This window comes from Numenius arquata, chromosome 2 (assembly GCF_964106895.1).
Source record: "Numenius arquata chromosome 2, bNumArq3.hap1.1, whole genome shotgun sequence".
Classification (NCBI taxonomy): Eukaryota; Metazoa; Chordata; class Aves; order Charadriiformes; family Scolopacidae; genus Numenius; species Numenius arquata.
In genome coordinates, this window is record NC_133577.1 from 96,267,509 (window position 1) to 96,291,738 (window position 24,230).

The 24,230-nt window shown below is 42.9% G+C and overlaps 1 protein-coding gene across 1 annotated transcript in view; it reads left to right on the forward strand.

Moving 5' to 3' along the window:
* Nucleotides 1-24,230, forward strand: part of PPM1H (protein phosphatase, Mg2+/Mn2+ dependent 1H) — a 138,010-nt gene that overhangs the window by 95,927 nt on the left and 17,853 nt on the right. Inside the window, exons 5-6 of the mRNA XM_074168322.1 lie at nt 4,841-4,925; nt 12,170-12,288. Of these exons, the coding sequence (XP_074024423.1) occupies nt 4,841-4,925; nt 12,170-12,288 (204 nt within the window). The remainder of the gene's footprint in view (nt 1-4,840; nt 4,926-12,169; nt 12,289-24,230) is intronic.

Sequence of the window (24,230 nt, forward strand, 5' to 3'; positions counted from 1 at the left end):
CAGAATCCCAATAGACCCATGACAGCAGTGAAATTACACTTTTGACCTTGTTCACTAAAGTGTTTCTTTCTCTGTATGATTAAATGAGAGCAACCAACAATAGCTTCCTCTAAAATGTATGAGTTCCCCTATGTTTGCTTTTCATAAGAAACTGAGAAAGGATGCTGTGCAATTCTCAGCTGATTGTGTTCTCCACAAAAGAAAAAAAAAAACAAACCCTGCTTGATTCAAGGAGAGGTGGCTGTTTTATTTGTATTAAAAATGCAAAAGCAATTGATATATTGATATTTTCCTTAAGCCAGTGTTGTTGCTACATCCTGAGTGTGAGAGCAGCAGTACAACAGTGGCAGATTTTTACCCTTTTGTTGCTTTGTTCACCACATGTTTTAAAAGGGGAAATATACTAAAGCACTAAATATAGTTTTAAAGTACTGTATGAGTATAGAAAATAACCATATACTTAAGGTTCTTTTTAAATTTAGCTGCTGACCATGGACTACGCAGTTACGTCAATCCAAAAGATAAACGTAGTATTTTCTGTGGATTTACGTGTAGCCTTTTAAGCTCCTGGTGTTTCTTTTCATTGGCATGTGACTGAGTGGACACAGCCCACTGCTGGATTCACTCGGCGCCTTGCACACCAAGGAGCTGGCACATCTCTTGCTACACATCTAGTTGTCCAGGGCATGGCTTCTTTGGATCAGAAAATACACAGTTAAGTGGCCAGAAGAGAGATACAAATTCAGGTTTCTTGTTTCTTTCATTTTAGGCTAATTCAGCTGTATTTTGGGGACGTTTTTCCCCAATATTCCTGTTTCCTATAAATATTGATCAGCTCCAGATCAGTGAATGTACTTTCTCTGTCGTGCAGAGCGCGTATGTGTGGAATGCGAGGGCACATACGGTCCTGCAGTTCATGTGGGTGGGGATTTAGGTAGCTGGGTTCAAAAGAGGGGAGAGAACTCAGGGAAATCTATAGTTTGCTTCTGGAAGGGATCAAAATAAGTGACTTTAATGGCCTCCGTGGCCTTAAGACTTAAGAGCGGTTTCTCCTGTTGGTTTGCTCGCTGTGGATGATGCTGCATGGAGAGGGCATCAGAGCCATAGGGCGTGGAGGGCAGTGCACCAAGGGGATTGCAGATCTGCGACTCCTGATTTCCTGTCCTGCCAAAAAAACCCTTTGGTTTTTAATTACTGCTTCATTGGTGATATAAATTAATGATTGGTACGGGTCTGAAGCAACCTTGTCATCAGAGAATATTTGGTTAGTGTTGACATAGTTGTTCCCTGCAAACATGAATCATCTGCCTGCCTTTGGCAGGCTCACGCTGTGGCCGTGCTATAATGTGTTTCACCAGTGTGGCTGACATGAAAATGTCACTATTAAACGTGGCAGAATCAGATGCTCTCTGAGCACTGCATCTCTTCGAGTTCTTCTTTGCTTCCTATGTAGCTATTTCTGACAGTTTAATAGGACGGCTGTATTTGGTATAAAATAATACATTCATATTTCCACAATGCATGGGGAGCTAAATGTTTTCAGAGCGCTATTTCATTGCGTACATGCATCTTTCGTGCATGGCAAATGCAGTAATGCTCAACGTAACTCCACGTTGCTCCTTAGTCCATTAGGAAGAGTAAAGTCAAAATTAATTGTCCTGCAGGACCGTATAGAGTGGTTTCTAAAAGCAGTTGCTGGGCTGGTTTGTGGCTGCCGCGTCAGCTGGGCTCCCTCCCCGTGAGCAGTTATTGACTTTGGGCTATTGAATTCGGGGCTCTGGAGGTTGTTTGGTGGGAAAAGCCTTTAGTCGGTGCTTGGCAGCTCTGTCACTGTGAGGTCATGGAAAGGGCAGTTCAGTCTCCAAACCCAATTAGGGCCTGATTCGGCACCTCTTCAATCACAGGGGAAAAATCCCGCTGAGCTGGGTGGCTCCTGGGCCAAGTTTTCGCACCCAGCCTCTCCATTGAGACAGCCGTTTTTGTCACTTGGGCCATCAGAAATACCCTTTGCTGTCATGAAACGGCTAAGCAGCTGGTGCGGAAAGGTAAAGAGACTGGTAAGAGGATAACGAGCCCACCAGAGTTGAATTCAGACCAGTGACCTGTATATGTACGTCTGCGTCCCTCCCATTACTCATATCTAGAGCTGTCTAATTCCTCGGATCAAATCATTTGACTCTTAGGAGCAGCTGTAACTTTCAAGTTGAATAAAGTCCAACTGCTGAAAACATTAATGAAAAACATAAAACCGAGGCTCTGTTTTATCAGGTATCAACAGCATTGCTTTAATTCCCCCCTCCAAAGGCACTATTTTTTTGTGCTGGGTTGTGCTTTTCATCCCAGGTGGCTGCAATTTCTAGTGAAAATAAGTTGAGCCATGAAAGGTTGACCCACTCGCCTCTGACTTGCTTTTTATATGATGTGAGTCCCTCAGGGCCCAATTCTACCCATAGAAGTGAGAACGATAGCTATCAGCGTATATAGGAAGTATGTCAGTGTGCACAAAGAAAAAGATGAACCCCAGACTGGTCTGAGTGGTCTTCAAAATACGGATTTCCTGTTAAGTGGTGATTAAAGGGGAAGAAAAAGAGAATTAAAAAATTAGCCTGACATGCTAGCAGTTATATCAATGTGTGGGTTTTTTTTTACTAGCTCTTTCAGACAAGCACAGGATCAGTAGATCCCTTATGACTCTCTTAAACTAGTGTGTAAAATTTGGTTAGTGTCTGATCAGCTCCTTTGATCAGTCTGGTCTAGACAGTTGCCAGAGTACTTAACTCTGTACTAAACCACAGTCCCCTTAAATGGAGGCCTACTCAAGTGAGTCAAATTACATATGAAAAGGTTATAAAAACTGTCCACTGTCTTTGAGTAAATGAGTCTGGTTCAAAGCTGAAGACCTTAGGAATTGCAGAAATAAAAGCAAAGGTGTTGTTGCAGAAAAGAGGTGGTAGAGTTCTTAATTCATTTTTAAACGCCTGTCCCAGAAATCCAAAGGAAAAATTTTCAGCAAACCTTTATTACTTTTAATTGGACCAGCGTTTTTGTAAGCCTGTAATATATTCAGATCCCATAAAGGGGAAAGCATTCCATCAAAAATTCTCCACAAATTTCTCTTAAGAATTTAATGAGTTATAACCACCATGTCTGTCTCATTTCAAGCACACAATATTGTTTTTAATTGTAGCAGTGGAGGGCCAGTGGGAGCCTTCGGTATGTATGTGGCACTCTAGCCACGTCTAACTTTTACATAGGATTATTTGCAAGGGAGTGCTGAAAGTTCAGGAGCAGTAAATTTGTTATCCGTCAAAACAGAGCTGTTTTCCCCTTGTCACTAGAGCCTTTTCCCACCTCTCCCATTGTAGTGTCATCCTGTACCTGTCTGTTCTTTGCCACATGAGTCTCAGAAATGTGAACGGTTCCTTTCATCTTTGATAATGCTCCTTCCTTTTGCATACTAGCAACAGTAGATAATCGTTTGGAGACAATTTTAGTCTAGTATCATATCTCAGGAAGATATGAAAGATGGCTTGGAAAGTTATCCAGTGCCACTAATTTGACAAAGCTGGTTTGTACCCAGGCTGGTTTTCTCAAGATGCCTGTGTTTTGAATTTGGAAGATAAGTTTTCGGTCTTCGTGTTCCTACTGTATTTGTTTGTTGCAATGTAGTGCCATCAGAATACCTGGCATAGAAACAATGCCAGCAAGTTGATGTGATATTTGTGTGCTAGCTTACTCCTCTTGATAATTTGGTCAACACAACAAAAAGATCACAGAAGGGAGACCATTTAAAACATAAAGAAACTGGAATCCAAGTGACAGTTGCTTGTTTTATCTACACAAAATTCCATCCAAATTCAGGAGGAGAGCTGGTACACTGCGACTATCCAAGCACTGAATTAATCTACTGATGGTTGAGAAACAGCTCCAAAACAGGCATTAAAATCTCTGGGATGATACATAGTTCATCAAGCTCTTTGAGAGCGCCAGGCGTTACTATACTTACAAAGCTGTGTAAATAATGGAAAGATAAAAGAACGCAATTCTGTGAGTACATGACCAGCAAATGCCCTAGGATTAATGGGTAAATTCTTCCCGCTTGTGACTGTGTTTCAGCCAGTGGCATTACACCAGGGAAGAATCAGACTCTATTTTGCATGCAGTGTAGCAGATTGTTAAGAGGCAAGAGGCAGGTGTTTGAGAGAATTTCCTCTTTGCCATTTGCAGAAGTGTACTTGAAATCTCCTGGCTGATCTATAGTTATTCCATTACCTGTCATTTTTCGGCAGGTAACTAGTTAAATTTGTGTTAAACAGGATTTGCTATGCCACTTCCATTTGCTGTTGAAGTAGAAATGTTCTGACATGACATATGACCAATCAATAATTTGAAAGTGCTTGCATGAGTCATTTGAAGCCAGTAGTTTAGACAGTGTCAGCCACAACTGGGATTAAAACCTGCAAAGAGTTGTTCTACAATCAGTGATTCTGCAGCATCTCCTCTGGGTGTCTGCATTTCACTTAATAAGGATACCCTGTAGACCGTAGACATCAACTGAAATAACTCTTGCCTTTGTTGCCTGGATGTTTTTGTGAGCAATGGAATGAACTTGGCATATACAAATATACTTTGTTATCCACCCTAAAGGATGCAGGGCAGGAATTATTATCCTGTTCTGCTGACAACTTCAGTAGAAAAGAAATGGCTTTATTTTACTGTGACTCTGAAGAGAGTGAGAGTGTGACTGTACCCTGTGGTTTTCTGAGTATTTCTTACTTTTTCTGGTTTTTTGTGTTGTGTTTTTTTTTTCTCTACTGATGATATTTTATTACTATTACAGGGCTATAATAATCCGAAATGGCGAAGTCATTCCTATGTCTTCAGAATTCACTCCAGAGACCGAACGCCAGCGACTTCAGTATCTGGTAAGACGCCTGAGGACCCAATCAGCTACTGCTGATGACAAGCATTCCCCGGAAATATCTGAGGTTCAGGCACATGCCGCTAAGTTACTGTGGCTCAGTGAAGGACCACATTTCTGCTGAACACCAGTGACTGGCCATGTATGTCTTTCAGCCATCAGCAAACGTGGAGAAAAGCCTGGTGGTGCAAATCCCAACCAAAGGATTCTTATCTCTTCTGTGAAGGCCATCGATTAGTGTGGCTGTGCTTGTGTACCTTGTTCAGCTGCAGACCTTCAGCAGCTCATTGGTGTTGGATAATGAGAGCTTAGACATAGAGCTAACAAGTCACAGAGGTATTTCAATCCATCCCAGGGTTTACCGTGTGTCAGTATAAAATACCACAGACCTCTCTTTCTGTGCATGTGAACAATATTGCAGGATTTTATTCGTTTGCTCTAATAGTATGCCAATAGTATCTCAATCAGGGAAAAGATATTCAACTTAGAGGTGATCTCAGTGAGCGTTAGTAGCTGCAGGACAGGATGGGTGAAGAAAGACTAATTGTAATTAGTGTGGCAGCGCCCATAAAGCTGGGATAGGGTGACTAGCTGAGTAGATGGGGGATCTTTTATATACCAGTTTGTGCTGGCTGATAAGCTGCCTAAGAAACGTTGATCAAAATGCATGGCATTATTTTTCGTGCAAACAATCCTGTCATTTTTTAAGTTTTTCATTGGGGGTCAGATCGGTTGATTGAAGTTGGTTGATTGAAGTTGGTTGGCTGTTTGTCAAAATGTCATTCCTGACGTGGCCGAGAGATTCCTTTAGTGCTTCTTCTGGTCTCCCACTTTTTCCTCTTAGAAATTTAAGCTTAAGCCAAAGCAGGCTCTCTGTCACCTTTGCCTGATGTGAGGTCGACAGGCCAAGGCTAGTCTTAAGGTGTCTTTTATCTTCAGCCTGGCCCAAGCACCGTCGTTTGAAACTAGGCAAAATACTGGTGGTTGAAGGCAGAGCTGGAAGGCTTTAAAGAAAAGTAAATGTTTCGGCAATTGTCACATTCAATTTTTAGTCAGGTTCGCTGGCTTGAAACTGAAAACTTCAGAGGAAATACTACTTTGGGAGTATTCATATTCAGAGAACCAAATGGGAAAGAGGCCTAATGAATATTTACAGTTCAGTTACATTTAAAATAATTTGTTTGCCTTTAAAATAAAAGATATCTTTAATATCTAGGGAGTCTGCTACTTCTGTAGGAAATAGGAGATAAAGCATTGCCTACAAGGTATTTTTTTTCTCTTTTGATGTCCTTTCTGGCTTGTATTTGAAAACAGCAGCTGATCTGAAAAGCTGTTTCTGCTGTTTCCTTTGGAAAATTCCTTTACCTTTGCTTATTTTATTTCTATAAGTAACAAATATGCCAGGGATATGGGTATCATGTTCAAAGAGAATACATGCAAGACAGCAAGAGCGTGAAACAAAGTTAGAGATAATTTCAAACATAACATTCTGTAAGTAACATTTTTACTCTAGTGTTTAAAAAAAATAAAAATCCAAATTTCTTAAAAGGTTGGCATAAATATTACACTCTAAAGATTGCATTTGTCTTGCTGATTAGATCCCAAATAATTCTCCTTACTCACCTTGGCTCTCCCCAGCTTCTGCTATCAGTCTATTGCACCGTAAACATCTCTCTTCTGCTGTTCCTATCTGAAAGTTATTTACTTTGGATTTATTTTCTTATTTGCAGTTAAAACCGAGCTTCTTTGTTTCAAACATATTGCACTGCTCTTCCTGCACAATAGGAAGAAAATCACTTAATCATTTTAGCATTAATATTTTACGTGGTAAGTGCAGGGGTTCTGTTCACCGCAGGGCTTTTCTGCGTGGGGGAGTTACGGCACTGGCAGCGGGAGGGTGTGGATTTACAGCAGGCAGGCTCTGAGCGTTGAGTCCCTGTGCAGTAGATACTGTTCACACAGTCAGGGCAAAGGAGCTTTGCTCTGCCTTGATTGCTTTGGCCACACAGGACCTTGCTTTAGGTTAACTGGCATCTTCTGCATTCGTGCCCTGTTTTCTGGACCTTAATTTCCATCTGCAGAGAAATCTGCAAGGTAATGAGTTGTTCAGGTCATGAATTGTTCAGGTCTTCCAACCTAGTCTTAGACGAAAGTGTGCTTCACCTAGTGCTGGTTGAGTAGCTGAGGCGGGGGAAACAAATGTTTTCCCTATCCAGCTCCCATTTTAATGCACGTTTTATGGCCGTGTATCCAAAAATAGCCTTGGGCATAGGCCTCTGATGTGGCAACCTCAGAAGAGCAAGTTGACTACCCAGTTGTTCTGACTTTTGAGCAGCTCTGGGCATGGTCATCCCTCCATCTCCACCTGCACCCTCTCTTTTTGCAGTGGGAGGACAGCATGCAGCTGCGGAGTTCAGGCAGGCCGTGTGGCAGAGGCAGACTTCTGTGTCAGGGGACTTGTGAGAGTATTGCAGAATCCAACCAATCCTTCAGTCAGAGAGCACTCCTTGAGATGTAAGCCATGAAAGCCTTGCACCAACCAGTGTTCCCTTGGTCCTTTGGCTTCTGTAGAGGTTCAGTGCACCATATTGCTTCCCTTCCACTGGCAGGCGTTCACGAACCTCCTTTTCCTTTGAATTTTTGTGTCTGTCTTCTCTTCTTAGCACTGTGGCGGGAGAGCACGCAGCACCTACTCCAGGAAAGCCCTGGCTTCCAGTATCGGTATATCTTGAGGGAAAACAAAATCCAGTATTGACTTGGAACTGCTCTGGTACATTAGCAGTTGTGCAGGCACTGACTGCCACGGGTAATTTTCCTTTCATCTTCTGAGGAGACTATTAATTTCAGTCATGATAGCCTAAATTGCAACAGTAAATGGCATGGATTTTGTTACTTACTCCCTTGGAAAACGTGTTTAAAATGAATGATGAATGAGTGTATTGCAGATGGGTGTATTTCTATTAAGTTATCGAAGTTGCACTTGGAAGATGTCATGTGGGGTCAGCTTGGTGTTTCTGCATACCGTGTCTATGTGTGTGGCCAGACAGTGCCCCAAAAGTTCACAGCTCAGACCAAGGGTGGTGCACTGCTGCTACCAGGCCAGGCTTTACTACTAGTGGAGGCTGGGTGGCCATCAGTAGCAGCGAGCCATGGGACGCTGTTTGTGTTTGGCACCTTTCAAACAAAGGTTCATGAGCCCAGACAAGCCTGAGTTCAGAGGACTTACTTCATTGCTCAAGTGAGGATTAAACTCTACTAACTTAGCTGCTGAAGGATGCTTGGGGAACCCAAGCCTGAAGAGGAAATGAACCTAGATCTCCTAAAGGTCAGTTCAGTGCTTCATTTACAAGTCAGATGCATCTTAATTCTCTTACAGCGTGAGGCTCCCTGCACCACCCAGCGTAGGATTGCTTTGGCCATCTGACTCATTGCACGATGCTGTGGTAAAAGAGATGTGTGGCTTTATGGAAAGGGTCCTGGCCTTTCATAAGAGGAGAGACCAATCCAGGGATGGAATTGGCTCCTGCTTCCCTCTTTCCTTTTACCACCACCTCCTTTAGTTTTAATCTCTGTTTGGCTTAAATGTGTCCATATGATAATGGCTGCATTATCATAATCTGCAAAACTTCTGGACGCGTTGTCCTGTGTGTGCTGTTGTAGATGGTAGTGCCATGTAGTAAAATATCCTTTAAGAAAATGGCATAATATGATAAGAGGATAAAGTTACAGGATATAGTTTATGTAGGGGAAAACAGCAAGTCTGAAAATAACACAGGATACAGTGAAACTACTAGTCCCAGTGATGTCCCAGAGCAGCACGTGCTGGGGGACCTAGAAAAGGCATCAGCAGGCCTTATTGAGGTACGATAAGATACGTGCGGTGTTCCCTGCCACCTAATCAACTGGCACACTAGTGTTTAAGTCTAGGTTTATCTTAATTTCATGTTTTCTTTGCTGATCACCAGGAAACACAGCAGGAAGTAAACCGCCTTTTGAAAGAAATGTGACTAATATTTCCTTGAGCAGACTCCATTTTAAATAACTAATGTCGAGTGTAATACCTCCAGCCACAAAATGCACCATAAAATGTCAGGGTACCAAAAATACATGATGTAGACTCTGCCAGATTTGTGCCAAAAAACTGAAATTGCTTCTGAAAGAAAAAGGATGGAAAATATTCCAGTTCCATAACACAGAATAACAATACTGTCTGAACATACCTCGTAAGGATATAGAAAGTGTTTGATAGTCACTCTTTTTATTAAATTTTAAGCTTTCTGAATGGTGTTTCTGATCTGAAGTTCTTGCAAATCGAGATTAAACTTAAAAGAGAACATGGAAAATATGGTGGTGCTTCATCACAGATGAAATTCTGGTAATCAGTTCACTTACTGGTTTTGTTTCTTGTTTGATTGCTTGAGGATATTCCATGGTGTCTGCTTGAAAGATCTGTAGATTCTTAAAGCATTGCTTTTTTACTTTTTTTTTTTTTTTTTTCTGGTTCTGCTGCCCAGCACAGTTTGGTTGGGGTGGAGAGGGAGAAGAGCCTTGCTTTGTATTAAATGGAGAACAGTTCTCAACAAACCCAACTGGAAGTTGCAGCTGAATTTTATAGTAGAACACTCTTTTCTCTGTAGAATTGCCAGTGAAGCATCAAAAATAACTGTTAAAAAGGATAAAAAATAGAGAAAATTAAAAAAAAAAAAAAAGCCCAACAAAAATCCCCATTTCTTCACATAAGAATTCGGCTCACAGGCACCAGAAGCTTCCAAATTGCTCTTTTCCCTCTGTTCCACTGACGCCAAAAATATTAGAATCAGGTTAAGATCCCTGGATTGTAAATCAAGCATTGAGGCTTGGCTGCAGAAGAGAAATCTTATTTGAACATTAGCAGTCCACTGGTAACTCTGCCAGCTTTATTAATCTTATTTCACTTGTGACCTCAGACTTTCCATCTGAGTAAATCTTTATGAAATACAGTCTCTCCCAATAGTTTTACCTTTTCAATAAAGGAAATTCTTGTTTTCGAGGGGAGAAATGCTAAAAGCCTGTAACGTTTTTCTTCTGGACCTGTGATCCAGCCTAGTAAGTAATCTCATAATCTAAAGGTTAAATAACTTCATTTTGATGTCAGGTATGAGTTTTTTTGCTTTAAATAAGGCTTCTTGTTTTGTAGGCAGGCGACAGTAGTCTTTAGCTAGAAGTGGTTTCTAATGATTTAATCAAGATAGGCTGTGCATTTTTTAGAAGTGAACTGAATTGCACTTTCAGAGCAGACTGACTTCATTGTTTACAATACCATAGACTAGAAAGAATTTAAAAATACCAAAAAAAAAAAAGTTTCAGCGCTCTGCTGTCAGTGTGTAGCAATACATCAAATAAATCATTAGGGATACTCCATCTTTTTTGTGGCTGGAATGAAAATAAATAAAAATGAAAAGTTTACATGTACTTTTAAATAAGGAATCCAGAGTTCTGGAAGTACGGAAAGCCTCATCTGGACTAATACTCAAAAGTCCCTAGTGCTTCTCAACCATTTCTGTAATGAGGAACAGTGATCCAATTAGAGGGTCCTTGAAAACTGTATTTGGGTGGGGGAAGGGACCTTGGCTGACTGTAGACTGCAGGAAAAAAAAAAATGTAATTCCCTTAACTGTACCTGGAGAGAGAATTTGATGGAGCTCCTGTTCCAGGAAGGGATCACAATGTCAAGATCACACTTGCGTGCTTGAAAGCCGCCTCTTGAAAGCAGAATCCAATCTTGTCGACTACATGCAGCAATCTCCCTCGGCCCCGTTTCAGCTGAGCTCGAGGTGTTTTCTGGAAGGATGTCTGGCGACAGGAAGGGGGACAAGCTGATGGAAGGTTAGCACTGTGATGTGCTGAGCCTGATCCAACACCTATCAAATTGAGTGGGAGCGGGCTCGGCCCTTAAACGCAGGAAATATTTTATTGTGAACTATCTGCATGATAGCTGCCAGGTAGATCAATAAGGGCTTCCACTGCTTCCTGCTGCTCACCTTTGATGAGCGCTAGATTTATGACAGACCCACAAACTAAAGCCAGCTCATTTGGTCTGCCCTGACGGCAGCTGCTGCTGGAGATAAGACAGACTTTATTGCCTTAACTGGCTGGATAAGGAAAAAGAGTTATCTGCAGAAAGGTTAAGAAACACAACTTTTTTCAGTACCCTAGCCAATTTGACTGTGTCTTCAGAGGAGCTCGCTCACAGTGCAGCTTTGGGGAAGGAGAGGGAAAGGCTCATTTATGCAAATTTGAAGAAAAATGAGTGAAGTTTATTTCAGAAAGAAGAAATATAGTAATCTTTAAGGATTAACCTATTGTGTCAGGTGATCTGTGTATAAATCCAAACCCAAAATCTGTGTGGTGGACAAAGAGCTTCATGATGCTCTGAGTGCAGTCAGCTCTGGAGCACATGAGCCTCGGGCACAGCTCTAGCAAAGAGGCATCCCAGCATCTGCAGAGCAGCACACCAGAAAGGGCATCAGCAGTCAAACGTTAACACCATCAAAAACATTAGTTGCGGTTGTGACACAAAAGTGCTGCTGCTTTTCTTAATTCTGTGCAAAGGAAGTAGTTTTTAGAAAACAAGAAAGCAAAATGCTCTGCAACTCGTGTTTATTTGCAGTGTCTCGTGTGATGGGGTGCAGCCCACTGCACAGGTGAAAGGGGACATTTTTCTCAAGACAGTGAAAATTAAAATGTGGTAGTAATATTAGGTTTTGTGCATTGTTGGCATAGCTGAAACTGGGAGTCAAAAAGCTTGAGCTTCACTCCACACACACTCCCCTCCAAGTCTCTGCTTGCTCCATGGCTTTGTGCTTTGATTGTTCCCTTCTCTGAGATCGTTGACTTGAAAAAGGAGAAGTTTGATGATGTTTGTTCTGTTTCACAAAGCCCTGCAGGCTCCTTCAGGGTCAGTGGATGAAGCATACTTTAGAAATACCAAATGCTGAGGAGCAGAGAGAAGTAGTGAATGATTTTGAGGGCAAGAGGACTTCTCCCTGCAAGGCTGCTGCCAGACAACAGGCAGTGTCAGAATTGGTGTACGTGCACATCATTTGCTGAAATGGAGTCTTCCTTGTTTAAAAAGGGGGGAGGGGAGGTGAGAGAAAACTGTGTGTGGGAAGGGAGCGGGAAGGGATGGTAATACTATCTCATTAAAAATAGATGATGTCTTGTTCTATGATGTTCATGTGGTATCTGTGGCTTGGTGTCTGCCCACAGGCTTACATGCAGCCCCACTTGCTGGGAAATGAGTTCACGCATTTAGAGTTTCCACGGAGGGTGCAGCGCAAGGAAGTTGGAAAGAGGATGCTCTACCGTGACTTCAACATGACTGGCTGGTAAGAATGTGTCCTTCTCAGCATGGGGTCAGCCTTCTCCCTAACCAAAGCCTGCTTTGTATGTATCTTCATTTAGTGTAAACTGCATCAAACATGGAGGTGTACACCTGCGTATTAAAGGGAAAGGTATTTCCTTCTTTCTGATGTATTTTTCTATTAGAAGTTAATGTTTTAAGTAAGTTGACCTCTCTCCAGAGCCAGAACTTTGGTTCATTTTAACGTATGAGCATTCAAAACAGCAAGCGCGTGAAGGGGAAGACGTGCCAGGGGATCCTCCTGAAAGCCAAACAACTTTCCTATCTTGGAAGTAGCTTTTTATAGAATCTGGATCAGTGGGCTGTCATGCGTTTGGTGTGCTGAGGAACGCTTGCAGAAGGGAAGAGCTGCTTCCCATACTCCAGTGCAGCTGACCCCTGGTTTGGGTAACCCTTGAGGCATTATTTTAGAGATGGGCCTATCTGAATAAAAGTCACAGCAAGCCTAAAATGAAAAGGCTTGAATGAACAGCATTAACTTAATGAAGTGAAGACAGGAAGAATGATGAGGTTTTTGTCTCTGGTTAAATGTCTTCATTGTTTTGTGTCAGTTCAAGAGGCTCCTTCCCAAGTGACTCCCACTCACTTAGAGAAACCCCAGTCCTTGCTGTCGTGTGCTCTGTGCGTGACCTATAAAAGTGAAGATCCTATATATGCAAATGGTCTTCACTTCCATGTCGTTTGTGTTTTAGCATCCTTAGGAAATGTCCTTCTAGGAAGTGAAAGAGCGGAGAGGGGTAAAAAGCCTGAACTCTTGTAGGTTTGGAGACTTGGATGCTCAGATGCAACTACAACTCCACATGCTTCTGATTTGTCCCGTACTTTGTAGACCATAAACATAATTATGTTTTAATGGCAGAATAATGATCTAAGCTTAGTATTATCTGGAGTGTTTGTGCAGAACACGTTGATCTGGGAATAACCATCATTGTCCATCATCTTGAACAGCTGCTAGTAGAATATGCAGTCTCACCCCAAGAACGATGACTTCACTTTTTAAAAACGCCACAGGCATGAGCAAAAGAATAGGAACAGAATGAGAACATTGGATCAACTGAGGACTTAAATGGCAAAACATTTGGAAGATCATGAGACACTCTTCCAGTTTCTGCAAAGGCAGTTTTCTGATTAAACTTCTGAATGTCTCTGAAGGCATCAGTAAAGAATGATTTCATGTAGACTTCCAAAAGCTCTTTTTCAAGATGTGAGATACTATTGGGAAAAAAAAAATACCCAAACCAAAAAACCAAAACCTTCTAATTTGGGGGAGAGCTACAGAAGTATCATGGGCCAAGAACTTCCTGAGAGAAGGGTAAGAGTAGAATTCTTTCATCATGGTTGGAAGGCAAAGAGGGTTTTCTCCAGGTCCGTGGGAGTTGTTTTGCGTTTCTGTGGTTGGTTAGTGGTCTGGAAAGGAAATGAGGTTAGAATGCTTGAAGTTGCAGCATTGGCAGGTGACACCACGGTTCTTTTCCTAAAATAAACAAGAAGGGCCGTGAGGAACTGCAAAAAAGTAAATTATTTACATGAATGGGCATCACAGTGATCAAATTTGTTGATAAATACCAAGTAAAGCATGAAGAGAGAAAAATAATTATTTTGCACAGTAGAGGTTCCAAATGAACTTGAGAGCTGTGTCAAAAACTCAGTGGAAATTCTGCTCACTGTGGTTTTTCCAGTCAAAATCACCAGCGTGATGTTGGGATTCATACTGGTTGGAATGGTTAAAAATTAAAGAGATGATTCTATATATCAGTTTGTACCTCATTTGTGAATCTGTGCATAGTGCTTCACCTCAAAATGGTTATTGCATACCTAATATTGTTTGGCATTAGAAAGAATGCAAATTTTAAATATAGAATAATGAGTAAGGTAGAAGAGCTTGGGTAAGTCTAAATGGATGGCAGATTTGATTCAATGTATTGGTTTTCAGTACTGGTGTGTGAACTCTAGCATATGGCAGAGAGAAGAAGAGAGTTGATTTTCCTGTTGATTTTTCTGAATTTCCTGAAGTGTAGGACACATGTTGATCCAGTTAAAGATTCTAATATGGTCAATGCAAAAATTACCACAAGTTTAGCACAAATATGCCTAGCTGTAAGCAGTTATTCCGGAATAAATACTTAAACTGTGTCTTGAAAATTCAAGCCTGAATTCACCTCAGTTCTATCCCAGAAGGAGGTGGCCTGTGCCAAGCAAAAGCATGTGGAGACTGTGATGAGGCTACCTCTCCCTGCTGTTCCTTTTGACTTCTGGCTGGAAGTGGAAAACAGGGTCTATGGTTTTGGCCTGAATAAAAGAATCAGACTGTTTTAGTTGCTCTGTATGCCACAGCTAGCGCATCAGTTACCTCTTTGTTTGCCTTAGGATGATAAAATGGTGAGGGAATTGCTCTATCGCCATACATTTATCTAAATCAGAGCCCTTTAAATAAGGATCCATTTCTTTTTGCAGGGTGTTTGCCCCAGGGAGTCTTGTTTTCCGTCGAATTGTGTGCAGTGATCTCCCAAGCAGAGGAGAAGCAATCTGTTTCTATTTATCGAAAAGTCTGGGTCAATTTTAGTGGTTGAGATTGCAGACAAGACATTAGATTTCCAGCCTGATGCACCCTCAGAGGTGATGGTTTGAGGTGGCTGGTGTTTCACAGTGGTCGTTCCCCACTTGAAGGGTTTTGCTTCTGTTTTCTTCCCTTCCTACTTCCTAGATTTTACTGATGCATCAGGACACAGCGGCCGAGGACATGTCTGTTCTGCATTTGTTTCTAAGGACAATATCTATCATGGAGAATAAATTAGCATATATATTCCTTTTCTAGAAAATGTCAGATGGGGTTTTGGCCAGCCAGAGCTTGATATGCTAAAACACTGCCAAGCTTTTATTACTTACAACGCAGAAGATCAATTGTCTGAACCTTTTCTTGATCAGTGACTTCACCTTGTGTTGGTGTTTGTGCACATACATGTAGGAAGGTGCAGGTGATGTTAGGATGAAGCAGCTACTCTTACACTAAATTACTTGAATCCTTTAGTGAGAGGGTGTAAAACTCTCTCTGCTCTGACGTTTCCTCATGAAAATGAACTGTTTTATTTTAAAATTCAGGACACTTTGTGTTTTCTATTAGAAGCTGTATGATCTTGTTTTTTCTTCATTTTTACCCTTCTCCTGTGCTCTGGAGCTTTTCAGATTCCCAACAATGGCTTGGCTTGCCCAGCTTGTTTGGATTACAAAAGGTTATTGTCTTTGGGTCTGTCATAATACATTTGGCCTTTTTTTTTTTTTATTCTCTTTGCTTTTGCTTTTTTTTGCCTCTTTTTTTTTTTTTTTTTTTTATGTGAAGTTTCCACACTGGCTTTGTCTCAGCAGTGGTAGCAGAGCTGCCAAGTTTCCCCACAGCATTAGGACAACCACCGATCCAGCAATGTATACCGCATCGCTAGTCCAGGCTGCCTGTAACTGCTTTGAGACCAGCCTTTCCCTTCTCCCTCTGGCTCTCCCACCCTTTCTCCTTTCTCTGCATGGGCAGTTGGGATGAGAAATCCACTGTATTAAACATATCTAAAATAAATCCCCCTTAGGTGGGAGCTGCCCGTGTGCTGCCCCTCCTGCACCCGCGTCCCACGATCGTTGTGGTTGAGCAACCATTGCAAAAGGCGTCCTGTAGCTGACAAGGCATCTTAAGAGCTGTGTCTCCTGCTGAACGAGCCTCCGAGCTGTCTCGAGCCGTAATTTGCTGGCAGACATCTGTGTTACTGACAGTCTTTCACAGCTGGGTCTCTGGGCTGGGGTTGTCAGGCCCATGGCTTGCAGAGGTTAAACTTGTGTCGGAGAGAGAGGGTAGTTTGGGCGGCTTTGACAAGTCCTGGCAAGAGAAGCATCAGGGAAGACTCGGTGGCCACGTAAGCAAAGTGCTACCAGCGCTAAAAAGGGGTGCCAGAGATAGAAATATATGGGGAGGGGAAATAATCAGGCGTGATGATAACTGCTCCTTTAAAGGAATGTGCAGAATTAGTATTCTCTGTCTCTGCTTTTTATTTAAAAGTTAAGACACGGTTGGTCAGGTTTTCTTTACTCGTGGGTAAATCCAGTGTTGAACAATTTTGAAGAACTTTGCCCTGACTATATCCTACACACCTTCCCAACACCTGGTTTTCTGGCTTACTGTGTCCCTTGCTGGCAGAGGGGCTCTTTCCAGGGTTCCCCTCTTGGCCTCCTGCAGGGCCAGAGGGGCCGTACAGGGCTGCACTTAACCAAAGGCATCCGGAAGGCGCTACCAATTGGCATCAGATTTTGTGGTTTCAAAATTAATTTTTTGCTCCTCCTTGGAGTGCAAACTGTGGCCTTTCTGCTGCTCGTGTTGAAGTGGAGTTCACAAATGCTCGTTTCTGGATCAGAGCTTTATCTTTTTGGGGTGGCAAAAGAGCCCTAGATAACAAGTCCATTTTTTGACCTGATTTGTTGGCGGCTTCCTTTGCCCTCCAGGAGTGTGCACAGAGTTGGGCTGCATCCCATCAAAAACGGGTCCGAGCTGGTGTGGTACCCACCACCCGCCAGCTCCCTGTCCCTGTCGAGGGGATGCTGTGGCACATGGTGAGCCACCCAAGGGTCAGCCCATGCCGGGGAATCACCCACCCATCCACACCAGTTATTCCAAAGCGGGGAGGCTGGTGGCCTGGGGCAAGTGCTAAGCAAACCCCATTTTATCCTAGAGTCAATATTGTCCATTGCCTGGAACGCCGCCAGCCTGCTCTGCCCTCGCTCTTTTCTTTCCGACAGGGAATATCTTTCAGCCTCGAAGCATCTGATTAAAAAAAAGCAACTTCACTTTTCAAGCCATTTTATTTTGTTTGGGATGGATGCCTTTTGCTTTCATTGTGCAGCCCGCCTTGCCGTCTGCGGTTCAGACTCCGGCTCACAAAAACCAGGCTTTCATTAATCACTTATTGGGGATCCAGAATACCCCGGTGAGAGCCAATGTACATGTTTTGCTTGGTAATGGGCAAGCTGATTTGAACAAATATTGCCAATGCGGCTGCTCTCTCATGTTTTATTGCTGGGCTGGATGTCCTTTGACAGCGCGTTCAGGTAGCCTGCCCGAGGAGTGCCTGAGCAGATTGAGAAATGCCACAGAAATGCTTTATGGAGGAGGCGCCCCCCCCTTTAATATAAATTGATTTATTGAATCAAGCGCAGAAGCCCTGCTACAGAAACCTCGGGCTATATTCTCTGGAGAACCACCTAATAAAACAGCCCCAACTGACACTCCTCATTAGCTTTTCCACCGATCCCAAGGCAGTATTTAAAGTGACAGTGTCCCTCTTTTTGGCCTGAATTTATCTGCCAGCTAATGCCTGTGGGTCTAATTAGCTTAGCATTATTAGTCTTATTCAGATAAGCTGCATTTCCTAGCAGCTTGATTCCAACTTGTAAAAAGTAATTGGAAGTCTGCAAACTCTGTGCCGTAACCTGCTTGATTGCACCTTTTAGCCAAATTCATGTAATTTACAAAAAGTCATCCCTTCTTCCCCCCTTCTCCCCCCACCTTTTTTTAATTGAGCTTTTTTGTCTAGTGAAACCTTCTGTGCTGCTTCTGTTGAAATCCTGGCTGTATTGTTGTGTTCGAGGCCTCAGCCGTATCCTTTGTACAATCACCAGGGAGAGATCAAATTTTAATTTCATAATTACTTCACAAGAAAGCAGCCTTTTCCCCAGTCATGCCTGGTATTAATTTCCTCCCAGCAACTTACATTTTCATAATTTAATGATTATGGGCCACCTTTGCAGCACTGGGCCTTTCTGGAGAAGGGAGAGATAGGATATCATTTTTGTGGCAGAAACTGTAATCCACAGCCACTTGCCTTACTTTTTTTTGGGGTGGTGGTGGTGGGGGGTGTCTTTACTGTTATTTCTTGTTGCGAGGTAGCCAGGAGCGGGACGGGACGTGCCCCTTGGGTGTGCGCAGCCAGAGCAGCTTGCTGTGGGCTGTGCCTGGGTGCCTGGGGCACGGCTCTTGCCGTGATGGATGGCTGTTTGCAATGTGCATGTTATGCATCTTTTTCCAAGATTTGCAGCCCTCGCTGCAGGAGCAGCGGGAGGTGAGAGCTGACCTGCTGCGTACAGCACATCTCCTGACAGTGACGGATGGCTCTGGGTTCCCCGAGCACACACATGCCACAGGAGCTGAGCCAGTGTCTTCGGGGCAGGAGGAGGGCAGAAGCAAGGAAGCAATAGCGCTGCAACAAAAGAGAAAACTTAAGTCTGGGGTAAACCTCTTCGTAAAGGGCCTCTCTGGGGCCAAGTGAGCCCACCAAGAATGAGGTTGGTCTGAGTTACGTCCTTCCTTCTGGAAGAAGTGTGTCTAAGGGCTGTCCCTGCGTGGCTGCCCATCTCCGCTTGGGCTTTGCCTTGGCACGAGATCAGGTGCCGCACGTGCAAACGCTAACAAAAAGGCTCCCAGTCTGTTTCATCAGAAAGAAACTAAGCTGAAATGAGGTAATCTTCAATCTGAAAACCCAAGCAAAACCAACTCCTCCTCCTGGTAAAATGAAGTCTTTTCCCCTGCTCCTGCTTTCTCTGGCTTCCCCAGCTGCACAAAATTTGACATAACCTGGGCTGGGTCCCTAGGAAATCCTCTTTCTTTCTGTTGCCACCCAGGATTTGACTTCTGGCTGTGCTCCTGGCTGAGAGGAGGCCCCTTGCTCCTCGGAGGAGTTTCCAGCACTGCTGTGAGATGGTGAGGTCTCTGCTTGCTGTGTCTCACTGCCTGCCCCATCCCACGCTACAGCCATCTCCTGCAAAAGAGTTCGCTCCATGATTCCTCCTTAGCAGCAATCTCCTTTCATTCCAGAGGATCCCAGCTAACAAGCATGGAGCAGGCACTGTGAGGTTAACATGCAGTCTTTCTCCCATCTGCCTCACCACATCCTTTTAGCAAGATGTTCAGCAAAATGTGAATTTACAAACGTTTTTTCTGCCATCACAGTGCATTAAGCCCATAGGGTGTTAACAGCCCACTTCCCTTACCCTTCTATCGCCAGAGAAAATTGCTGACAAATCTTCCCGTTTGTCTTTTAAAAGTAGAAGAGATGAAGTAAAATTTAAGAAGCACTCAAGCCAACAAACTTGCTGGGGAAAAAAAAAGACTTAGCCTTTTGAGACTGTTGCAGAACATGGATCCACTTGACGTGCAGCTGCGGTATCTGCACACAGTTTCTGTCACTTGATAGTGAAAGCTCAACTGGTCACAAGCAGTGAGTGGAGACGCTCACAGTACACTTTCTCTGTTCCTCCCAGCCTCCTGAGCACAAAACCAGCCAAGGGAGAGTGCTTATAAATACCATCAGTTAATTTTTTTTCCTGATTTGTCCTTTTTTTGGGGCAAGGACCTCTCTAGATCCTTGGCCACCCTCTCCCTGACTTTTCCTCCACCACGTTCTTTTAACGCTCCATAGAGATGAACGGACTGAAAAATCAGCTGCACTCCAGGAAGTGCCTGAGAGAAGATGCTGGTGCTTGAATCTTTAAAAAGGGTTGGCCAAGAGGGATAGAGTTCGTTTTCCTTAGGAATTCCACAGGAGTATGTGGTGTTGGGGGATACATCCACTCCAAAGTCAAGACTGTCTTAGGACTGTACATGATGATGAAGGCTCCCTGGAAGTCCAGAGGACCTCATGTCCTCACTGGACTCATGTACCAATCTGATTTGACCAAGCTAGAGATCATATGTGTGTACAAGTCATGCTGAGATACTTTGTCTTTTTAATTTTTTTTTAATTGGTAGATGGGTAGACAGAACTGGAATTTGCATAATGAAGCATTACACGGTTTAAGGTTTGGAAGAAGGGGTTTCTGAATTTTCTGAGAAATAATACGTTTTAAAATTTGTATGTTTTCCTCTTTACCTGAAAGAAACCCTATGAGAGTATCTTGGTTTAGAGTAGATCTTTCCCTAAAAACTGTTCTGTGCATATGTGCACATGCATCGGTCGTCTTTAATTGATTTGGATTTGCCATCATCTTTTCTCTTAACAAACATTACTATAGTTTGCGTGCTTTTATTATCTTTAGTTTTGCCTCATTAAACTGTATGTCAGATGAGTAATAAGGGAAAGATACTGAGGCACTGGAACATTAAAGTTAACCTACCTAGAGGGTACTTATTATCAGACACTGCTGTCTGGATTTTAGAGATCCTGACTCTGCAGAAGCACATATGTCTAAGGACGTTTTAAAAAAATTACGGCTGGATTGAGACATAAATTGCATAATTTTCAGTGGCTCTGTGCCTAACCTGCAGTACACATCTTTTCTTCTTGGTAGTAAGCACGCACGTATACTGGTTTGATGCCTGTAGTTCAACAGACAGTACAGACAAACAATTCATTTAAGCTCTGTTATCCACAGGGTGAGCTCCAATCCACTGATTCCTTGTGTAGGAGGGAAAAAAAAAAAACCAACAGTTTCTATCAAGTTTTGTGTTGCTCAAAGATTAAAATCTGGTTTTCTATTGGTATGACCAAAGAAAGCTGAGCTTGGGGAAAGGGAGATTGGTTGGGTAGCTGGGGTAGTTTTGGTTTTTGGCGGGAGGGGATGGAGGGTGTTTGTGGATGGTTCTGGGTTGGGGTTTTTTTACAGAGCAAAGCAGTGCTAGAAATACACTGAATCCACAAACCTGTCTCAAAGGAGAGCCTTCATCCTTGTACTCAGTATGAACTACGACATTTCTAAAGCTGTAGTGCCTTTTCTTCCTTGCTTACCACATGTGGGTTCTGCTCTGTGCTTCAAGCTATAGCCCTTTGATGATGATTATTTTTTTTGGCTGTTCCTTAGGTTTAATTCTCAGGTTACTATCAGGTGTCACTAGCAGAGATGTGAAATATGGACAAGTGTTCTAAAGCCAAGTGCTATGGAAAAGCAGAGCATGGAGTCTGGATTCTCCTGTTGTTCACACAACTGAGCCATCCAGGTCAGGGTAGATTGTGTTTTCACCACCATCTGTTGTGCCTGGGGATGCCAATGCAATACTTTTCATGACCAGTAACCTTAAACAGTTTACTGTAAAAGGAAAGAAAATGTGGATTTTGGTCATCAACAACTTCTACTCTTATGTGAATTTGTATGTGCTTTCAGAAGGCCAATTTTAAGAACAAATTATATGGCAGGAGAATGCATAACACATGTAAGAAATTATCTAGGATTTTGGCTTGGAAATCTGTATTTGGGAGCTGACCAGTTTTTCAAGTTCTGACCCAGCAATATGCAGGTAACTTTGATTATCTTTTATTTAAAGAGTGCCTAAAGCACTGCTAATGACCTCAGCACTCTAGGAAATTTCTTCCGTAGATTGTCTTGTGCATTTAGCAGCTTCTGGTGATTTTTTTCACCACGTATTTAGAGCAGATTCCAGTTAGCATATGAGTAACATCATGTCAGTTCTAGTTCTTTCGTTCTGACATCTCTCTTGGCTCCCAGTGCGATTTGGCCCTGTTTTCCAAAATGTTGGTCCTGAGTCCAAATGTAACTTTGTGGGTGGTACATTTGTCAAGCCCTAGTTCAGTATTTTTGGACAGCAGTAGCATTTCATAATTCTTTTGAAATGAAAAGAAGAAATGAAGTTAACTGCAAAAAAACTGCAGCTAGATCTAGCTGGGCACAAGCTTGCCTTTTCAACTCCCCCCTCCTCTCCCCTGTTTTTCCATTTGGAAAAATAGAGGTTTACGTGGCAGAAGCACTTGACAGGATTTAGGCTCATTCACAGGAGCAAGTAATAGCGTAACTTTGTCTTTGTAACCTGTCTTGTCATGCCCTGATGGCCACTGAGACCTCCTGGGATGCGGATGAGGAAGATGGGGAGAAGCGCAGGGTTGCAACCCTATGTTTGAGTTTGTTAAAACGGTGAGCTGGGTTGAATTACGTAGGGGGCTGAATAAGGCCAAGTTGGCACTAAAAAAGCCAAACAACCCCCTCAGGTTCTCCATATGTCTGTGTTTGATATACCTACTGCCGTATTATATCTTTATATACAGCACACTCTAAACAGCACAGGAAGGTATAAATGCAACTTTATTACATAAAATCAAGTGAAATAGTCCAGAAGGTTGTAGCCTGTGTGAAATAAGCACACGTACAAAGTACAGGAGGTTTCGCAGGGCATAAATCAAATGAACTTCATAGCTTCCTTCCTTCCTTCTCCCCAGTGCAGTTGCTGAGCTGCTAGCTGAAAAGCTGTCCTTCATCCTTCTCTTTGCAGTAAACTGCACGCTCATATATTATTCATTCTGTTTCACTGGTAATGCAGGACGTAGGTACTTTTCTGGAGTGTCTCAGGTTGCTTTGCAGTCTGTGCCAGCCCCACTGCTACGGTTGCAGTTCTGGGCATTGTTTTTTCAAGCGCTGATAATTTTCCAAGCAATAGCAACATCAACAGAAAAACCATGTTTGTGATGAGTCTTGACACCCAAGTTCTGAGCCCAAGAGGGGATTCGCTGTGAGAAACCACAAAACAAATCACTGTATTCCTCTGGTCCTCCCTTACTTAGTCACATAGCTTCAGGAAGTCATAGGCTAGCCAGCTGCCTTTTCTAATCTGCTGATGAAACAAGTTAGCTTCAGCTCTTGCAACATGGCCTTTTCCAGCATCCTTGCACCGTCTTGTTATAGTTGAAGGCCCCAGGGATGATCGTCCTTATGGTGGTGCCATAAAAGATGCTGGACTTGGCAGTGAGGACTGTTCTTTTGAGGGACACCAGCCTAAATCATGCATTTTTACCCCTTCTTTTTTTCCTTCTTCCTAAAGCGTAGTCAGTGTGAGGTGCTGTGCAGGAGAATATAAGGAAGGAGAGGAGAGAGGGAGGAAAACTTGATCCTTGTTTTTGGCTACTTACAGGACAATGTAAAGTGAGAGCTTTGGTCTTAAATATTTGTAGTTACCTTGCAGATAATATAGTTTGTGGGTAAAGAATGGGTTTGTTTTTTCCTTTAAAAAGGAGGTTGCAAATAGTTAAGTCACATCAACTTAGTCTTGTTTGCTATTTGTAACAAATATGTGCAACAACTTGAAAATACAGTAGGAATGGTTGTCTTGTTGGGCTTGTGGTTTGATTAGTCATTTGACTCTGATGCTCAACATAGACTCAGCTGATACTTTTTTTTTTTTTTTTTCCTTGGTGTCAGAGCACAACTGGCTCTATGCAAGGAATAGGAAGGAGTTCAGACTCCTCCTCGTGGAGGGTTCACCAGGGCTTCCTGCACCGTGGGTGTTCTGGTTTGAGAGAACCCATAACAATCTATTGTCGTTAGACAATTGTTCTATCACCCGATGACCCCTCCCCACCTGGAAAGGGGAATCGGGGAACACAAAGAAACACGAGGGTTGAAATATAAATAGATTTAATAGACTAAGACTAAGTAATTAACAATAATACTAAAGAACCAGTATTAATCCCGATACTGATATAAGATATACAGGAATTATACTCAGCCGACTATATCAGTAGGAAGCTGTGCACTCCCAGCAGTGGATAGCAAGTATCAGACACTGCGAGCGCAATGGTTTCAGGAGGAAGGGAAGGCCTCAGGGCTCCGGCACCGGGGCAAGGAGTTGTCTGGACCGGTGCCATCAGGGAGAGAGCCAGCTACGCAGCGAACTTTTCTAATTTATATTGGATGTGACGTTCATGGTATGAAATAATCCTGTTGGCCAGCCTGGGTCAAATGCCCAGGCCTCGCTCCTCCTTGTCCCTGCCCCTGGCAAGGCTCGAAAACACTAACCTTGAATCCCACAGAGCCTGGCTGGCTATAAAGTAAATATTTTCACAAATTCAGACACTAGAGTCTTCTAAAAGTACAATTTTCCCCAACATTAGAAGAAAAGTTAGTCCTGTATCTCTCAACCCAGGACAGTGGGTCCAG